Source organism: Anarhichas minor, unplaced genomic scaffold (assembly GCF_050575085.1).
Source record: "Anarhichas minor isolate MPS153535 unplaced genomic scaffold, ASM5057508v1 ptg000030l, whole genome shotgun sequence".
NCBI lineage: Eukaryota > Metazoa > Chordata > Actinopteri > Perciformes > Anarhichadidae > Anarhichas > Anarhichas minor.
The window spans coordinates 6,732,764-6,753,076 of NW_027466476.1; the positions used below are offsets into that span (position 1 = coordinate 6,732,764).

General features: G+C 44.4%; 1 protein-coding gene across 1 annotated transcript in view; it reads left to right on the plus strand.

The window, feature by feature from the left end:
• The window catches only part of LOC142964188 (sarcoplasmic/endoplasmic reticulum calcium ATPase 2), a 23,588-nt gene continuing 3,275 nt past the window's right edge, over nucleotides 1-20,313 (plus strand). Inside the window, exons 1-19 of the mRNA XM_076104400.1 lie at nucleotides 1-1,857; nucleotides 3,082-3,099; nucleotides 3,189-3,271; nucleotides 6,084-6,188; nucleotides 6,722-6,860; nucleotides 13,177-13,257; nucleotides 14,016-14,101; nucleotides 14,266-14,730; nucleotides 16,691-16,779; nucleotides 16,951-17,053; nucleotides 17,788-17,919; nucleotides 18,023-18,142; nucleotides 18,236-18,454; nucleotides 18,572-18,907; nucleotides 19,115-19,335; nucleotides 19,426-19,628; nucleotides 19,735-19,820; nucleotides 19,909-20,042; nucleotides 20,164-20,281. Coding sequence (XP_075960515.1) covers nucleotides 1,740-1,857; nucleotides 3,082-3,099; nucleotides 3,189-3,271; nucleotides 6,084-6,188; nucleotides 6,722-6,860; nucleotides 13,177-13,257; nucleotides 14,016-14,101; nucleotides 14,266-14,730; nucleotides 16,691-16,779; nucleotides 16,951-17,053; nucleotides 17,788-17,919; nucleotides 18,023-18,142; nucleotides 18,236-18,454; nucleotides 18,572-18,907; nucleotides 19,115-19,335; nucleotides 19,426-19,628; nucleotides 19,735-19,820; nucleotides 19,909-20,042; nucleotides 20,164-20,281 — 2,856 coding nt within the window. The 5' untranslated portion in view covers nucleotides 1-1,739. The remainder of the gene's footprint in view (nucleotides 1,858-3,081; nucleotides 3,100-3,188; nucleotides 3,272-6,083; nucleotides 6,189-6,721; nucleotides 6,861-13,176; nucleotides 13,258-14,015; nucleotides 14,102-14,265; nucleotides 14,731-16,690; nucleotides 16,780-16,950; nucleotides 17,054-17,787; nucleotides 17,920-18,022; nucleotides 18,143-18,235; nucleotides 18,455-18,571; nucleotides 18,908-19,114; nucleotides 19,336-19,425; nucleotides 19,629-19,734; nucleotides 19,821-19,908; nucleotides 20,043-20,163; nucleotides 20,282-20,313) is intronic.

A 20,313-nucleotide genomic window follows, 5' to 3' on the forward strand; every position in this document is an offset into this window, starting at 1 on the left:
TGCTTCTTGGAGCCCTATTAAGACGTGTTAACAGACGATTCAAGCCAGTAAAGCATCTGACAACTATACGCCCTACAGAACAATGGGGGGTCCAAAGTTGACCGAGTGCCCTCTCTCCTATTAGGCAAAATAGCTCTTCCTTTTTTTAACCGTTGGTATGCTGATGTGGTCGACATGTCCGGCTGGCTTTATTGATTGTTCCTGGTAAAGAAGACTTCCTTGAGTTATGCACTGGTTTGTTTCAAAATGTCCCATAGTTTTTGTCCTCAACTACTGTAAATCCTTTGACTGCGACAGGCCTGAGACATTGATCTGTCGCCAATTTTTCTGCTCTCTATTCTGAGCATGAACTCATTCCTGCTAAAGGCAAACACGGGCCCCTAGTCAAGTGTAAATGAGTTCGTAATACAATAAGACATGGGGCCTCTGTAATGGGATGCCTGTAGTCTGGGAGAATTTGTAACGTAGTCTGTGAATCTAACAGGTTACACTTAACTGTGTGTGTGCAGTACTATTAGCTACGATATTGAGAAAAGAAAATGACATAAGTGAGTGTGTGTGTGAGTTAAAGGTACAAACAGGAGCAGCCTGGCACACCTAAGTACATGAACATAGCACATTATTTCAAAAGCCCACAGCTGATGGTGTTTTTCATTTAGTAGTTAATTTAACATGCTATAGTGCAGCTAATTAGAACTAACATGCATATAACACATTATAGTTACATGCTATATTTTTTTTTGTTTTTTTTTTGTTTTTATGTTTATAATTCTGTTCTCGCTCCTTTTACGGCAATTGTGACGGACTATAATTATAATAATAATAATGTGAAACCGTGATATATTCAGAGATAATCATACCTTGAAAATCTCATACCATTACAACTCCGTAAGTAAGTGTTGTGGAATGTGGAATTAATAACATGTGTTGCTCCTCGTGCAACTTGAAAGCTGCCCTACATGGCACATTAAAATTATTTATTATTAACTAAAAGTAAGTAGCAATTATGTAATAATAATGTGTGTCTTTAAATTAAATACAATATTATATATTACATCAATAACGTCACTTAAAGTCACAACACTAACTCTTATGCAAATGAACCCTATCGCTTCCTGGTTTATAACAAGGGAGACCGCAGGGTTTGAATGGGACACCATGTGGGACACACACGGATATGTATTCCAGCCCAGTCCGTCCTCCTGCGTTTCTTCGCAGCTGACGCCGTTCGTCCAATGATATGAGTCCACATGCAGCGAAAGAGGGGCAGCAGTGAGGCGCTTTGATAAAAAGACAGACTGTCAGCACCGTGCGGAGCCACTAGAGAGCTGCGCCACGCTGAGACACGGTAACATCGGAGGACCTAGACCGGGTGAATGCAGTCCTCAACGCAACGCACACTGCTGCTGACACTCGCACACCATTCTCGGGAGATAAGAGGACGCTGAGAGTAATCTTCCCCCGCACAGAGAAAACAGGATTTTGGCTCACCACAACATTTTTCTTTCCTTCTTCGTAATTCGCGTGAAGAAAATCTTAACTGCGTAAAGGACGGGAGACGCGTTAGACCGCGGTGAATAGCTAACGATAGCTATCCCGAGTGTGACTGCACAGCTCTGCTGATTAATTAGGAAGCACTGACAGATTTAAAAGAGGAAACGTTCAGGCAGTGTGTGTGTGTGTTTTTTTTGTGAGTGTGCGTGCGTAAAAGCTGTGTGGGAAGGAGCCGTCTGTCCGCCATGGAGAACGCTCACACGAAGAGTGTGGAAGAAGTTTACAGTCATTTCTGCGTCAATGAGAGCACAGGACTTTCCCTGGACGAGGTGAAGCGACTGAAGGAGAAATGGGGCCTAAACGGTACGACACATTTACACTTTAGTGAATGAGACTTATGTTTTTTTTTAAAAAAGAGGAAAAAAAATGTCCTGTCATTGTAACATGGATCCAGGATATGGGGTAAAAGTCACCACCACCATCGTGCTGGTGTTACCCGGCTCCATAAAGTCATCGGGCTGACGTCATCACCTGTGACCTCGAGGGTTTCCCGTCTCCTACGAATGAGCAGATTAATCATTGCTTATAGGACAGATTGTAACATTGTTGGGCATTGTAACAACACTGTGGGTTGATTCAGTGTAACGCATTGTAATCGTGATTCAACTTAAACCTCACTGTGACATTGTGGACAATGGCTGTGAAATATGGAGACGTTGTTGACCACAGTGACCTTTTTCTTGCTGGCCACAGGACCACTGTAGTAACGTTATCCGTCAAGTTAATCTCTCTTGTTCCAGGCTTAAACAGCTGTTTTTATATTAATATCACCCTGGGAGGTCATGGAGGGTGTACCTCCCTCCCTTTAAATCACTTTGACCTTTACATTGATTGGACTTTTCCTGTTTTCCTTTGTTCCTATTGTGTAATAAAGGTTAAGGGAGTGGACTCTTAGTCTTAGTAGTGTAAACCTGACAGGAGAATATAGGAATCCTGCAAAGAAACATTTGATGTTGCTTATTCATTTGAGTTAATTAACATCTTGTTTAACAGTCAAAAGGATCCACACACTCACTACTTTATTATATGGGTTCGATACAAAATCCGCCGTCTTGTAACAATAATAATACATTTTATTTGTATATCGCTTTAAAAGGTACTCAAAGACACTACATTGTAAAAACAGAAACAATAGAAGTAATTACAATAAGAACAAAATAGATGACATAACAGTAAGGAACACGAAAAAGAAAAACATACAAAACTGACTTTACAGGTTAAAAGCAGATTTAAATAGATGAGTTTTAAGTGCATGTAGAGTATGTTTGATGACTATATTATCAAAATGTTAAGAAACTGGAAACATTGTGGTTTGAGCTCAGAGCCTGGCTGGTCTACTGTCTGAGATTTAGCTCTTCAAGCTAGCACTCTTCTAGCGGAATAAGTTCCCCATCATCTCCAAATGTCAATTATTTTGTTATTTAAAAAAAAAAAAAGTATTCATACATTCTTACTGTTTTTTTCTTTTCTTTCTGGTCTGTTTCCTGTGCGGTCCCTGGTTTGACTCTCACATATCCACACGCACAGAGTTACCAGCGGAGGAAGGTAAGCACTACTGGCACCGATATTCTTACTGTCGTCTTGTGATAACACGATCCTGTGATGGATTATTATTTGAACTCTCTTTTCCGCAGGGAAATCTTTGTTGGACCTTGTCCTTGAACAATTTGAAGATTTACTTGTTCGTATTCTTCTGCTGGCCGCATGTATATCTTTTGTAAGTATTTCACCACATTTTCTTGCACTGTTTGATGAAACGCTATTTTATTATTCTGTTATTTTGTTATTCCCACTATTGCTCCTGTCTCTTACTCTACAACCTGTTGAGAGAGAATCTAACAAGTTGAGGGATTCTCAGGACAAGACAACGCTTCCTACAAATAGCGTTCCCTCGCCACCTCGAGTGTGTTTATGTGAAGTCAAAAGTGTAGACGGGATTATTATTAAGCCCTGCGTGTTGACTGGCAGGGGGGGTGATTTATGCCGTGCATGGTGCCGAAGTGTGAACGTCTTCAGTTTGTTTGACCCGGCTGGGGTTACACTCGCACATTAGAAAGCTAAACAGCTGAGAAGGCTATAGCGACCCATCTGAGGAATGGTGACAACAGCAGCAGTAGCAGCATTGAGTTGCCATCACCATGTGCCAAGTAAGACATTTGAGTCGTCAAGCATGACTGCTGTGTAATGACTTACCCCGGCCTCCCTCGGGCCTCTGCCTTTGAGTGCTAGACAGATAAAAGTTTAATAGTGGCCATTATGAAATGGCATCATCAGCATGCCTCAAAGCGCTTTCTGAAGCTAAATCAAACGTACTACGTATTTCCACGTAGTAGTAGTAACACGTTTTATTGTTGTGATGTCATGTGGAAAGACAAGGTTTTATGTACAACCAATATTTATTTTCGCAAAGTTTGGTTTCACTAAATTAAGTTGAAAAACACAAGTTTTTATGGCAAAATACAACCCTCAAATAGCATGTTTTAATATATTACACAATATTACACGTTTCACCTTCTTTGACTCGCCAGCACAGTAGATTAACAGACGGCTGAAGGACGTTTTAGTGTGTCTGTGTCTGTGTCTGTGTCTGTGTGTGTGTGTGTGAGCTGATATGTAGCATGCAGAGTCCGGTCAGGTGATACAGAGGTGTCAGTGGCTGCTGTCTGATGGGGGAACAGAGCACCACTCAAGACCAAATTTGGGCCCTCACCCCTCAGTGGGAGGGCTCTTATCAGACCAACGCTCACACCACCCTCAACATCGGATTAATCCTACCCATACTTTGATGTGTATCCAGTTTGAAAGCTAATTCAAATCAGAACCGTTTCCTAACTGTTGAAGTTGTTCATCAGACTTAATCTCTGAACGAGTCGACATGTTCAGTTTACGTGATTCAAGTTGGTGTTGAGGGCAAAAGAAAAGTCTGAATAGAAGTCTATGAGAAACATTGTAAACATGAGTTTATGGTCTCAATCGCTAGTTTCAAGTTTTCTTCACTACAGCATGATGTTCATTTAGTGAATGATGGCCCCATTCAGAGTAGAATAGATGATAAAGCAGAGTATGCTGTAGAGTGTGGCTACTTTGTGATTGACAGGTCGCTACCACGGCGATGTCCGGTCTGGGAGTTGTCTGTGTTGTCGTCTTACAACTTTTACTCTTTCAGTTCATGACGATTAATTATAACCTTTTTGGTCACCTACAAATGTCTTAGTCAGCATTTTGTTGTACTCGGCTCCACCCTCTCGTGTTTAAAAAGCAAACAAGATGAAGACGGACAAAATGACGAACTCGAGGCTTTAGAACCGTAGTCCACAAACCAGTGGGTGACGTTACACACTGTCCACGTCCACTTAATAGTCTATGGTTGTTGTAAAATTATTATTTTGGGGTTTTGGACTGTTGGTAAGTCAATTATTAGGACTGCCTCATCTCAGTCAGTTAGTAGACTAATTGGTCTAAGTTGTTTTTAATGCTATTTTCAATAGACCTCTGATTAAATCAACTAATTGATCAGTCAACAAAATCATACGAGCGATGGTTGACTAAGGATTTCTTTGGTTGAGGACCACCCCATAAATGATGACTATTTGAAAATGATCTATAGAATCTCTTGGCGGTGTTATGACGTACAGTAGAGCCCTACTGAGCGGTGTGCTTCTGTATTAATAAACTGCTATTAAGAGTTACACTTGTCATTCCAGTTATGCCATTTAATGTCTTTGGCATCTCCCTCAGCCAGATACTTAGGTCTTACTGAGGCCGACTGCTTTATTACGTTATGTTACATTAACTACTTCCATATGACACACGGAGTCACTTTAGTGCGGTTTTCTCAGGAACAACAAGCTAAATGAGACTCCAGCTCAGAATATAGTTTATGTTCTGGCAGTAAGAGGTTCTAATAAATAGGATAGATGTCCAAGTGTGTTAATCAGAGTTGCTACAGTCTTCTCGATGGCTGACATGTTTTCATTTTTTAATCAAATGCCTATCGAGAAGTTTGAATTCCAATTCTAAAGGGCTGAGCAGTATTGTCAGTTAAGAAACTAGAAGATAATTGAATTGAAACAATGAATAGAATAAATGCACTTAAATGCAAACAGAAGGTTCTTATATTCAAAATGTTTTGCTTGATCACAAGAAATTCTGATGTGTGTTTAGGTGCAGTTCTATTAACAACCTCTGTCTTTGATGTCAAGCTTCTGGCTACGGACAAATAGGCTAAACCCTATTATCATTATTATTATCATTATTATTATTATTATTATTATCACTGGAATGAAACACTGCCGTCACCATCTCTCTTTCACAGATTTAAAAACCAATCCAGTTCATTTAATTCAAACAATTACTTTGTGATGTATCCATCCATCAGAGAGGAGATTCTTCAGTATTTATTCTGTCATGAACAGTTTAGTTAGTTCTGTTTACAGTTGTGTCCTTTACTCTAATCGTTGTTATCTAATTCCTGTTCTGTGAAATGACTTTTTATATAAATAATGACGTGTTTCTCAAACTGTTTTCAGGTCCTGGCCTGGTTCGAGGAGGGAGAGGAAACTATCACAGCCTTTGTGGAGCCTTTTGTCATTTTACTCATTCTTATAGCCAACGCCATCGTCGGTGTGTGGCAGGTGAGAGACTTTAAGCATCCGGGGAAGTCGCTGTATTTATATCGCACTACATCTCCTTTGTATCTGGGGAATAGGTCTAGAAATTATTGAATTGAATATTCTAGTTTCATTGTCTGAATCTAATGTAATGCGTTTTGTTCAAGTGAATCACATTTCATCCTGCAGCAGAATGATGACTTTACTGTCAAATAGTTGCACATGTTACCAGCTTTTCTAAATGGATTGAAACCTATCTCTATTGGTGTCACCAGACACATAATGATAACATCCTAAGATTATTTATTTATTTAAACAATGTGTGGGTTACAGAGGCAGAAAACGTTGTGATTTATGTTCCCATTCTCAAACGCTTCACAACCTAAATGTCTCCAACCAAAACCTGATGCAAATACACATCCAGCATATAAAATCCAGTGCCTCCTCAAAGGGAAATGCTCTCGTACCGTGTAGTCCAGCAGAGCCAAGAGCATGCATGTCTGAGCTAAGAGAAACTCAGAAACCTTTGGCACCGACTCTCCTTTTCTCCTCGACAGGAACGTAATGCCGAGGATGCCATCGAGGCGCTAAAGGAGTACGAGCCTGAGATGGGGAAAGTGTACCGGCAGGACAGGAAAACCGTGCAGAGGATCAAGGCCAGAGACATCGTGCCCGGTGACGTTGTGGAGATTGCCGGTAGGTTGAGCTGCTCTCGCCCTCGTGCATATTTAAACGCGCGCGGCTTTGTTGCTATGATTGTTGTCGTTGTATGCGTTGCTTAGACTAGAGGATCAGATATCCAGCCAGGAGGCAACATCACATGAACCTTGAAAGTCACAGAAAATTGGCAATTTAACGCCTCTGCAGCTTCCATCAATATATATTCTTTTGTTTCCCCGTGAAAGAGACTTTTTTTTCCCACATGTTGCTTTTTAAAGATTAAAGAAAAGATCTGTTTTTTAATATGATGCTGCTGTCCGGCTCTGCCTTCGGGTGAAGCCTGCTGATCGAATCAGTCCACGTATGGTCATGGATCACATTTAGCACAAGCTTGAGTTGAACCCCCCCCCTCCCTCCCTCCCCATCCCCATGTGCCACTGCAGAGGTGACTCACCCTGCAAGAGTCATGTATTTTGAGATGCTCTTATTAACCCATTGTCTCAAAGGGCTGGGCACATATGCTATCAAGGCCCACTTTTATCTCACACACATTTTGAGCTCGCTCTCGTAACACCGTCCTGTGCATCCTCACCGCTCGTCCCAAACTCAACAGTTCCCCTCCATGCAGCATAAAGTGATTCATGCTGCCGAGTTCCAGTCAGCGTATTTCAGCAGCACAAATCCTTAAGGATGTAAAGCTTTGAGTGCTGTTTCCCCCCCGCGGCACACACACACACACACATATACAGTTCTGCAGAGGGATGATCAGACGGATGTGTTGAGGAATGCTGATGTCCTTAAAGCGCTAGTCTTATCTTGATACTCTCTTTAACCCGTAGCATTTTCTGAGCATAGTGGTAGGTTTTAATTTTAGCCGTCATAGGCCGTTTAGATTTGGGAATGCTGTATTTATAGAGGCAGTGACAGTCGTGAAGATGACAGGTGTCTGGTCCCACCCTGTGAGCGGCGCCCCACCCGTCCGGCTCTGGGGAGCATTGCTACAGCGGGTGACGCGGTACAGTGTTCAGCGGGACTCCTGGGTAACCTTGACAAAGGACAAATGGAGAAGGAGTGTACTGGGAATTAAAATGTATAATGTATCTGGTGTCATACGGCGTGCTGTGTATAATTTGGTTTAGGTTGACGGTGCTAATTATGCCATTTTTGATTATGTGAAGCAGAGTGTAGAAAGCTTAATTATTTGGCCACGGTTTAAAAGAGTAATCTGTGAGTCAGATGGCTCCCTCTTGCATATAAGAGACCTGGTTATTTGAACACTCTCAATGAAGGAAGCTGCAGGCTTTGTTGTCAGCAGCGTGGGGCTTTCTCAAAAAATGCAGCCCAGCAGGCAGCAAACCCGGATGTTTTATCCTGCAGTCAGAAGAAGCTCATCAGCTTAGCTTCCTTCCCAAATCTGCCATATATCTTTTACAAAGGTTCCTGTCAGGCTTTTTTCCTGCATAATGTCTCGCTGGAGTTCCAAAGTGACCCCTGCCATGCAGAGGAGGAGCGCGATGACGCAGATGCCGGCTGCATGTCTTCTGGGGCCGAGGTAGAGGACACGGAGACGAGCCCTCTGTGAGGAGAACAGGCCGCAGGCTGCAGCCAATCTGTGCGGCTCTCTGTCGGGGTGCTGCTGTGGGTTTTAAACGCTGCCTCCTACTCGCTCCTCATCGCTCATCAGTCACACGCCGACTGAAATGAGTTCACTGTTGTGTGTGTAATGCGTTTCTTGGACTTTTCTCTTCGCTAGATTAAATGCTGGTTTTCCCTGTCCAGTCTGCTGTCCTGTTGATGATGAAAGACTTGTTCACATCAATGTTTGGCTCAACCGAATGATGCCGTGGTACATACATGGAAAACTAACCGAATTTGGACGTTGGCCTTTTCCTCGGAGCAGCAGAACTCAGCTGGTTTGTTCTCTGCTGCCTGTGGAGTGTGGTAGAGACGGGGACTCATGTGGGCAGCAGTATTGGGGGGGGGCGATCTTTCATCTGCTCCTATTGTGCTTGAGAGAGAGATGACCTTATAGGGAAGCGCGCTTCGCCAGATAGCGGTCCCACCCCCACCGTGCTCGATGCACAGCGACCCTGCCCGTCAGCACCCGCACCCTGCACACAGATTCCAGACACCATGGATAGTGATGTGGCATTTAATGTGGTCTGGCAAGCATCCATTGTCACAGAGGGACGCTTTTGGCAAATGTTCCCGACTTGTCAGCGAGACTGAAAGAACACGGTCTCATCTTGCCGACCAGGAGGGCTGGCTTTAGAAACGCCAAAGAAACCCTCATTTCTAGTGAAGTCCTGCAGAAGGGCACAGAGGTTTTTATTCGAGCCAAACCGGGGAAACCGGCAAGCGCAGAGCTTAGTTGGAGAGTACTCATGTGAGGTTCTACATAAACTATATGTGTGACCACGCTGATCAAAACGTTTTGGTGTTATCGGTACATGAATCTAAAGTATCGCCTTTTGCACCAGTAATTCTCCGTTATTAAAGCTGGCTTCTAGTCTTTTTGAACGATTGTATTAACCGTAAGTCATACTGTACTGACTGCTGGGAATCCATGCTATGCTGTGTGGTTAAAGATGGAACAGTGAGGGGTCAGACTTTAACCCCCGTGAGGCTTTAATGAAGGGCGACGACTGAAAATGTTGACTTCAAGACACGAGGAGAATTTACCCTTTTGACCTGTTGTTGGCAAAGAAAATGGTCTGTACTTAAAACTGATCCTGGTTCTCACATTGACATGTTAGTGTCTTACAAGTTGTGTTGTTTGATGTTTAAATGACATTCAGTCTGCTCGTAGATGTTCTGCTCTCTTAATACCTTTTAAACATATTAGTGTAGCAGTTGATCTTGACATAGATTTGAATTCAGATTTCATTTTGTCCCGGTTAATGGACATGTCATTCCTACCAGGCTCCACTGAAAACCATGATTTGTTTTGTTTAACCGGAGGGGAGCACTAAAGTGTTCCCAGTGCTGGGATAAGTTTTGTCACTATGGCAACAGAAACAGTTGCCCCGCTGCTGCTTAACATTCATAACAAACGGCCAGAGTGAAGCAGAGAAAGTGTCGAGATGATGCTTACGTAACTGAGGTCAGAGGTGAGGATCAACTCCAAAGTCACCTGACGCGTGACGACAGGAAAATAATATTGGTTTGTGTCTCCTACCGGCCACTGCTAACGAAACATCACTTACTCCGCTCTTGTTTGCTGATAAAATAGTTGAACTCACTCATGATGTTTACCAAGTGCAAACGGAGGGCAAAAAAATTGTTATTTTTCTGTGGCGTCCGCCTTTACATGCACACCATAATGCACGACAGTATGGTGTAAGGTAGCACCCGTGTAAACAATGCATTTGCAACAAGATAATCAGTTTAATTTCCTTCCTGTGCTGAGTCATGGTTACACAGTGTCTCTAGTGCACCTGACTGCCAAAGGTGAGAAAGGAAAATCTCCATTGAGCAGATAAAGGGTGAAACGTTCTAATTATAAACTGTTTTTTGATAACACATCCAGCTGGATAAAGTATTTGCATAATTGTGCACATGTAAATGTGGCTGGTGAGTTAATCGGTGAGAGCTGTGATGGAAAGTCGCCGGACGCTTCACCTGTTGACGGTTCTGAAATGGCCCAACTCAACCAGACAGGAGGTGAGCCTTTTGTTCAGCTGCCATCGACACATGCGGCCTCCCGGCTGGCCCTGAAGACGGTCGGCCCTCCAAACCACGCGCTGGCAGAGGCAGGTGCCAGTCACAGCGAACCACTTCGGTTCAGCCACTGCCCCGCCCCGCTGTTGAAAGGTCTGTTTTTTTCAAAAGGCACCTCGAGGAGTCCCGCCGGGTGCAATGTATCACCGACGAGTCTCAGCTTTTGTCGCTCTGAAATTTGTGGACTCTGGGAGCCGTTGGCAAGCACAAAGGTGAAAATACGGGCATGCCTGAGGAGCTACTTGGACTGCAACCAAGTAGGATGTTGAGACTAGATGACAGATGATATACACACACTTCATCAGAGCAGGTCTGCAGTTTAACACAGCCTCCAGACGATTCCAGTGTTTCACAGCGGCAGCGCCTCCGCAGTCGCTGGTTTCTTTCAAGGATAATTGTCGTCATGCTACATATTTCATGGGAACTACCGGCTGCAGCATGCACTAGCGCCACTGATAGAAGCCCATCATCCTAGCCATGCTTCTTGGCTCAGCACTCTCTTAGAATTTTCAAACGATGACACAGGAAGTGTTGCACAACCGTGTGATTGTAAAGCTTTTTGGCTTCTAAGGAAAAGTTTGTTGGTAATCCCTTCCAGGAAGATGGGATCATTTCTCTTAAGAAAGTAAAGTGCAGCTATGAAATGGGTTCCTCTATTCAACATGCATTAAGGTTATTGGTGTTTTCCATCAGGAAGTTAACTGCAGTCTCAGTTTGTATAATGAACTCACCGCTAGCCGGCAGCGCAACGCCTATGAGCCCGGTTGCGTGACCTTTACTCCGTCGCTCCAGGTTCAGGTGGTTTAAAGATGCATTTTAATCCTTCTCAGAAAAGCTGTCGATGCCCGCTGACGGATCAGAGAGTTCCTGGCTCCGCTGTCGGGACATCTAATCAGTTGACCATCGTCCAGCTTCAGCTGCCATTATATGGCCACATTTAAACCTGATCAGCACATGTTCTTTTCTTTATTTATTTAAAAGGGACCATGTACAGTTTAAACATAAATGTCACCATTCGATGCACTGTACCAGATTGTAGCTTAAGCTAATTAGCATCTGCAGTCCCTTGGCAGGTCAACAAGGACAAGACATTGGGGGACATATTGAAATGCTTTTTTCATTTTTGGCCGCACGCATTGTTGTCCCGTTGCTATTTTCCCCCTCCCTTCCCTAAAGGTCATGAGGGGTTTTAGATTACGATACGTGTCTCCCTCAGATGGTAATTTGGAATTTGGTGCATTTAGTGAAATCTCTTTACTGTGCAACAGTTTTGGTTTTCACTTTAAATTTGTCTTATTCTGTTTCTATCGTCTTGGCACTAACATTACTGTTTTTAATTGTATTCGCATGTATTTTTAGAACGTTTCTTTTGCACGTTGTCTTTTGATGTTTCATGTAAAGCTCTTGGAATTGCCAATAGCGAACAGCTCTGAAGTACAGGTGTGAATGCTACCGCGATGCATTCAGATCCATTCGCTCGGAACACATTTGGAGGAGGGCCGCTCACAGGGATCGACCGACCCGACTTTTTCCATCCCGATACCTGGGCTTTGGGTATCAGCCGATACGGTATAATGGTATCCGATACCAGATGGGCCCATTCTCTTCGATACCCAATCCATCTATATAAGTCCGTATCTGATCTAGCCACACATGGGCACAGTCTTCTAGCAGTGTGTTGTGTACTGGGCCTCATTGACGGACCGCCTACTCGACTGCCGTCCTCTATGTGAGCGGCATTACGTCTCATTCGCCGGTAGAGATATATTACCAGTGCGTCAAACATCTTGGCCAGTTGGGTTTGCCTGCAACACGCCGATGAATTGACCGAGTCTATTTGTTTTGATTTCTTCTTCTTTTAATGTGCACGTGGAGAAGCATTTTCATGCCTGGTGGGAACTGAAGCACACCCAAGACGCGTGTTAATGCCAGCTCTGAACAGGACCGTAGATATTTGGCAGGCTTGTGTGGGCTCCTGGTTTGTAACTATAATAAGACATGGAGTCTTTTGTAACAATCTGACATAATTAGCATTTTTAACTAAGTAGGGCCTATATGTAGACTACGCCCACAGAACTGTGCCGTAGCCTGAGCCATTTCCCTAGTTTCCATTGCCTTTATGTACCATTAGCAAGTTGAACTGGGTCACCGCAATTCCAATGTACCCAAATTGGCCTTTTCCTTTGAGACGGGCCTTTTATGGCTCACAGGTCCTTCATTTCCTCCTCTTTCTTCGGCTCTCCGTCTCTTTCCCTGCAGCGATGGCAACACTGCTCTGCTGCTTGGTGGCACAGCAACCTGCCTGTAATGAGCATCAGTTTAGTTTACGCTAATGCTGAGTTACTGCCTGCAGAAAATAGACAACAGCTCATCTGTTGAATCTTCGTTTAGCGTGTATACACACACAGACACACACACACACACACACACACACCGCATTGGACCAGGAGTGTATGCGTGTTTTAGTGGAGTGCTATTCGTGTGGTGTAAAAAACTATTGAGCCGTCATATCTGATGCCATTACAATTTATTATGAGCCTTGAGTTGCAGACTTAATTTCAAATCCTTCTTTAATATTTTATGTCCTTTTTTTTGTGCATTTTCTGTAATCGCGGATCTTTTTTGGTTATAGTTGGAGACAAGGTGCCCGCTGACATCCGTATCTGTTCAATCAAATCAACTACTCTGAGGGTGGACCAGTCCATTCTGACCGGTAAGACGTGTTTGCTGATAACATCAAATTCTTTTCCTTCAGCCGTTTTTAGCAATTAAATTCTCAGTCTCTCCTGATTACATGGGTATTATTAAATCTAAATCTGCTACAAATGTTATTGATTTGAATACATATTGTATATCATTTTGCTATCTTTTTAATTTTTGTCCTGTATGTGGTCTTATGTTTACTGTTTTTCTAATTGCACACTAATATTTTTAGCACAGCATCAAGCCTATGCTATCCTGCATTTCACTGCACACATTTAAACCTTTGAGTAATAAATAGAAAGTCACATTTTCATACAAAGGCTTAAATATTACCACCCAGGCCAGCGCTTTAAGTAATGTATACTTTTTTGTTTTGATAGAGTTCAGTCAGCTGTTTTATTCGAGGCTACAGTCGGGTTTCATTTTGTAATTATGTTTTAGCTTTTATAATTATGTTTTAGCTCTACACTGACACTCCCTTTATTTCAAAATAAGAGCGCAAAGACAACCTCATCCAAGATAAATGGATCAATACTACACTTTCTTTTGAAGAGCGTGAATAAAAATCATTTGAGCTGGCTGCAGAATGAGCCCAGAGATGTATGATGACATGGTTTACAATAAACATGTTTGCTTCTGAACTGAAACATTCATGAGCATGTCAAAGATCAGTGAGGCAACATGAATGAGCTCTCTGTCTAGATAATTGGCTGCTTTGTTTTTTAGATCATTTGCGGAGACAAACTGATCTCTCTGTTGTTTTTGTAGGTGAATCCATCTCAGTCATCAAACACACCGACCCTGTGCCTGACCCTCGTGCCGTCAATCAGGACAAGAAGAACATGCTCTTCTCTGTAAGCTCAACTCTTCACCAGTTATCACACTTCCTGTCGATGTGCTTCCACTTTGTGTTTGTTTACTTTCTGTTAACTTCCTGTAAAAAAGAAACTTACGTCAAGATGTCCGAGATGATATCAGAGGTACTCGAGCCAACGTGTAGTACTTGTTGTCATTTCAGGGCACTAACATTGCAGCTGGGAAGGCCGTGGGAGTGGTCGTGGCCTCTGGCATCAACACGGAGATCGGTAAGATCCGCGACGAGATGGCGGCCACCGAGCAGGAGAAGACGCCCCTGCAGCAGAAGCTGGACGAGTTCGGCGAGCAGCTGTCCAAGGTCATCTCCCTCATCTGCATCGCCGTGTGGATCATCAACATCGGCCACTTCAGCGACCCCGTCCACGGAGGCTCCTGGATCCGCGGGGCCGTCTACTACTTCAAGATCGCTGTGGCGCTGGCCGTGGCCGCCATCCCCGAGGGTCTCCCTGCCGTCATCACCACCTGCCTGGCCCTGGGCACCCGCCGCATGGCCAAGAAGAACGCCATCGTCCGCAGCCTGCCGTCCGTGGAGACCCTGGGCTGCACCTCTGTCATCTGCTCCGACAAGACGGGAACCCTGACCACCAACCAGATGTCCGTCTGCAGAGTGAGTCCCACACACACACACTGCTGGGAGGTTTATTCAGTTCGGTGCTTTGTCATCTTTGTTGGTTGCCTGGTGTTTGATTGAGGTGACGGCGGTTATAGGAGCGGTGACTGCATACGTTTGTCAGCTAAAATGCTAATAGTCTCGGTGCAAACAGAGAGAGTGAAGTGTTCCTTTTGATCGGGTATCCGGCTCTGATACGAGAAGGCAACATACTGTCAGCCGCTCCTCTAATCTACATTGAGTCGTTGGATGACTTGCAGTGCTCCTGTTGCATAACTGACCTTGCGTCACCAAGCTGCCTGTAGTTCCTTTCTCTCTCTCTCTGTCTGTGAGTGGCACCTCAGCACTACTTGGCCCCACATTAAGACATTTCTTATTTATTGAAGTTTAATCCTCTTTCGTTGCCTGTTCAGTGATTACTCAGAACTTTTGGCACAGCCTGAAATTAAACTTTGGCGTTAATTTACAGTTATTTATCAAACCGTTGTTTAGGCCTCTGTATTGTTTGGGCCACATGTTGTACTAGTCATGATTAAGTAGCCTTGTGATTGTGCAATTACTGCAGTTTTCAGTGATGTATATTTATCAGGGTTGATACGGGCATGGAAAACCTGGAAAAGTAATTGGATTTGAAAATGGCAATTTTCAGGCCTGGAATAAACCCAGAAAATCATAGAAATGTGCTTCACTCAAAGGCCTACCTCTATAATAAAGTATAGTGGTTCAGTTGAGATCGACTGAGAACAATCTATGCTCCTTAAACAATTCTTTAATGTTCGGACAGATCGGTTACGTCTGTCAGTCTTTCAGGTCATAGCTTGTCATTTTAGGTAAAACATACTGTGGTAGATGTTAACATGGATTTTTATTTGTATTTCATCGTGTACACACAGACCTTTCAGAGAATATATGGTCAAGAAAAATTCAATCATGGACATTTTTTGCCAAAAATGTGTATGAATGAGTGATTAATATATTGCATATAATATATATATGCAAAACATTTGCTCCCAGGATATGGCAGACACAAGCCTTTAAAGAGGTTTGTTCACACTGAAGTAAACTTAGGAAGTACATCTTCTCTGCGTCAAATAACTATCGATCACGACATGAACTCAGTCACACTCAAATTAAAGACATTTAAATTATTTTGCACGGTCCATGATCAATCTTGAAAGCAATACTTGTTACTTTTAGTACACACTGCAGCTGCTCCTATAAAGTACATTCAGTTGCATTAAATTGGGACATACTACTTCGTCATAACATTGGACCTTGAACTTTGACCCTCTTGCTTATATATCTGCTGTGCAGAGGATTGTAGCCAGAAAAGCATGCTGTGCTTGTGTTCTGCAAAATGTTTCGGGAATGCAGTAAGCCATCTGGCATGCTGCATTTGACATACTATGTATTGGGACATACACATTTCTGTTTTCTGGCATAGGTAGTAGTGTAGGTATTGGAACGCTAAGTCTTTACCCATTTGTCAAATCATCAGACGGCAGCAGACGTTTGAGGAGGGCTTGACTGATTGTCATTGGCACTGTTATGATATAACCTATCCCTGACTAGCTGTGTGTGCGCGCTAGTGTGTGTGGATGAAAGCGTCTTGCAGGAGGAGGCCTGGCACTGCGGCTTCTTCCTTTTGGGCACAGCGTCTGTCTTTACTGGCTCCCTGGCGATCTCTTCTGTTTACTTTATGGAGAGAAACCAAACACCCTTTTCTCACATTAGGCAGCGGGCCACCTAGCCTGGCCCTCACACAAACGCACTCTGTAACACTGCAGGCTAATCTACTGTCTAAAAAAAGAGATCTCACTCCTCAGGTGCGCCTGAGAGTTCTGTGGTTTCTGCTGCCACCTGCTGCGTCAGTCGACTAAAACACTGGCCGAATTAAATGGAGTCTGTTTGAAAAACTCATATTTGCTTTTGTCCCACCTGCTCTCTTGTCCTCCAGATGTTCGTTGTCAACAAAGCCGATGGTGACAGCTGTGCGCTGTCAGAGTTCACCATCACAGGTTCTACCTACGCACCCGAGGGAGAAGTGTGAGTACTTTACAGCTGACTCCATAACAAAACATCTAGGGGGAAATATCTCATTGATTGACTTTAGTTGTAGGTTAAATGGAGTTCAAGTTGGGTGTTTAAAAATATAGAATGTTCTTGTTGTTATATGAGCTGTAATGCACGGGTTAATACTCTTGACTTTACCCTCAGGTACCAGGATGATAAACAGGTGAAATCCTCCCAGTATGATGCCCTGGTTGAACTGGCTACCATCTGTGCCCTGTGTAATGACTCCTCTCTGGACTTCAACGAGGTCTGAACCCTGCCTGCGTCGAACACAAAACCTACATCTACACACATACTAACATCTACTTATGTACATATCTACATACACTCATAGACCGATATGCATCTAAATGCACATACATCATGTGCAGGGAGGGGTCAGTGGATTAATCTGAGGAGCAGGTGTTACACCCAAAGAGTGCAGGCTGCCTCAAGGAAGTAAAGGATTTATTCTGTATATATATATATATATATATATATATATTTATATATTTCAGCTGTTGCTAGCATGTAATTTGTTAGCTTTGCTCAACCATCTGACCAATAATCACCCAGAAATTAACAATTTGGCATATATAAAGAAAATCAACAAAAGCCATCAACAGTCATACCTCTTAACACCTTCATGAATATGTTGTCACAAGTTGAAATATCGAAATTAGTCAAATATAAGCATAAATCCCTGGGGAGCTGCGCTAGCATAAATGACCAGCACGGTGCCGTCATTTACTCTTAATTAATTGAACAAATAAATGTAAACAGACAGACTAACTACACTAATAATAATATTCATGGGTGTTAAAGTGACATTTACCCACCTGAAGATAGACGGGCATTAACAGATCATATTTGTAAACTGTCGATGGTGCGTTTCATTGTTTTCCTTCTTTATCTCTGGGTTGGAGGGAAATGACCTCCATGTGCGAACTTAAAATCTCTACACCGGTGTGAAATTGAACATGAATGTTTGTGATGTGTCAGGGGAAGGGTGTGTACGAGAAGGTCGGTGAAGCCACGGAGACCGCGCTCACCTGTTTGGTGGAGAAGATGAACGTTTTCGACACCGAAGTTAACAACCTGTCCAAGATTGACCGAGCCAACGCCTGCAACTCTGTGAGTGACGCCGGGTCCCTCACCTGCACACGCTGCAGACTTCCACTGCTGCCACTCTGCAGGTTTTCTTTCCTCACTCGTTCTGTCCCGTTTGTCTGAGCAGGTGATCAAGCAGCTGATGAAGAAGGAGTTCACTCTGGAGTTCTCCAGAGACAGGAAGTCCATGTCCGTCTACTGCACCCCCAACAAGTCTCGCTCCTCCATTGGCAAGATGTTTATCAAGGTATACTGAAAGAAACATGAGCGGAGGACCTTTGGATGGTTTCGCTTTTGATGTCTTTGATGTGAATATTTTATTCCTCTGCTCTACCAACAGGGGGCCCCCGAGGGAGTTATTGATCGGTGCACTCACGTCAGAGTTGGTAACAACAAAGTTCCCCTCACCAAAAGCATCAAGGAAAAGATCCTGTCTGTGATCCGTGAGTACGGGACAGGTCGGGACACCCTTAGGTGCCTGGCTCTGGCCACACGAGACAGCCCGCCCAAGAAGGAGGACATGATACTGTCAGACTGCACCAAATTTGTGACCTACGAGGTGAGTTCCTTTCACCTATCTTCTTGTACAGTTGTTTTGGATGTTTTAATAGACTCGGCCGTATTCGGTGTCCACTTCTTCAGTAGCAAACATTCACTCTCGTCTCTCCGCGTCCAGTGCGACCTGACCTTTGTCGGCTGCGTCGGCATGCTGGACCCTCCCAGGCAGGAGGTGGCCGCCTCCATTAAGCTGTGCCGCCAGGCCGGCATCCGTGTCATCATGATCACGGGAGACAACAAGGGCACAGCCGTGGCCATCTGCCGCCGCATCGGCATCCTGGGCGAGGACGACGACATTGAGCGCATGGCCTTCACCGGGCGAGAGTTTGACGAGCTGTCGCTCCACGATCAGCGCGAGGCCGTGACTCACGGTCGCTGCTTCGCCCGCGTCGAGCCGTCCCACAAGTCCAAGATTATTGAGTTCCTGCAAGGATTCGACGAGATCACCGCTATGGTATGAATTCTGAAATGTTTCTTACTGATCATTAGTGTTTCACAAGTGTTTTGTTTCTTTAATTTGGTTGTGAAGTTGGTCTTGATTCCATCTCTGGAAAAGATGGTAACATGGTCCGATCCGTCTTTGTGGGCTTTTGGAAATGTAATTTCCAAAAGCTTGATTTGCTTGTGTTGGTAATTACTCCTCCGAATAATTTCTCCACAGACGGGCGATGGAGTGAACGATGCCCCGGCCTTGAAGAAGGCAGAGATTGGCATCGCCATGGGCTCTGGCACTGCCGTGGCCAAGTCGGCCTCTGAGATGGTCCTCGCCGATGACAACTTTTCCTCCATCGTGGCCGCCGTTGAAGAAGGAAGAGCCATTTACAACAACATGAAGCAGTTCATCAGATACCTCATCTCATCCAATGTTGGGGAGGTCGTCTGGTGAGGCCTCGGGAGCAGATTGTATTTACGTTCAGACTTAACTCCAGTGTGTCGGTAGAGTTCTCTAACTGGAGTTATTTCTCCTGACAGCATCTTCCTCACTGCGGCGCTGGGCTTCCCCGAGGCTCTGATCCCGGTCCAGCTGCTCTGGGTCAACCTGGTGACCGATGGCCTCCCAGCCACCGCCCTGGGCTTCAACCCCCCTGACCTGGACATCATGGAGAAGCCTCCTCGTAATGCCAAGGAGCCCCTCATCTCTGGCTGGCTCTTCTTCAGATACCTGGCCATCGGATGTAAGTTGATAATGGAAGGATAATGTTTTTTCCCCATGTTATCAGAAGAATGTTTGATTTCCCCTCATGCAGTGTAGTCATTTGTGTTTGGTGTGTTTGCCCTTAGGCTATGTGGGTGCAGCCACAGTGGGAGCTGCTGCCTGGTGGTTTACCGTCTCTGAAGATGGACCTCAGATCACTCTGTACCAGCTGGTAAGTCCGCCTGTCTGAGTGCTCATCCTTCAGCTCCCCTCCGCTCATTTCCTCCCCCCCTCACTCCTCTGCCTCTTCCTCCCCGCAGAGCCACTTCCTCCAGTGCGCCCCAGACAACCCAGACTTTGACGGCCTGGACTGCCACGTGTTTGAGTCGCCCTACCCGATGACCATGGCCCTGTCCGTGCTCGTCACCATTGAGATGTGCAATGCTCTCAACAGGTAAAGAAGTTTCTCTCAGTAAGCTTGAAGCTCATCTGAGGACCATTTGCACTCCGAGAAGGAAGGAAGGAAGGAAGGGCAAACTATTAATGAATGAATCTGTGTCTTCTCTTCTGCCCAGTCTGTCGGAGAACCAGTCTCTCCTGCGGATGCCTCCCTGGGAAAACGTTTGGCTCTTGGGGGCCATCTGCCTCTCCATGTCCCTCCACTTCCTCATCCTCTATGTGGAACCTCTGCCTGTGAGTGTTGCAAAGCCAGTTCATTCAATGAT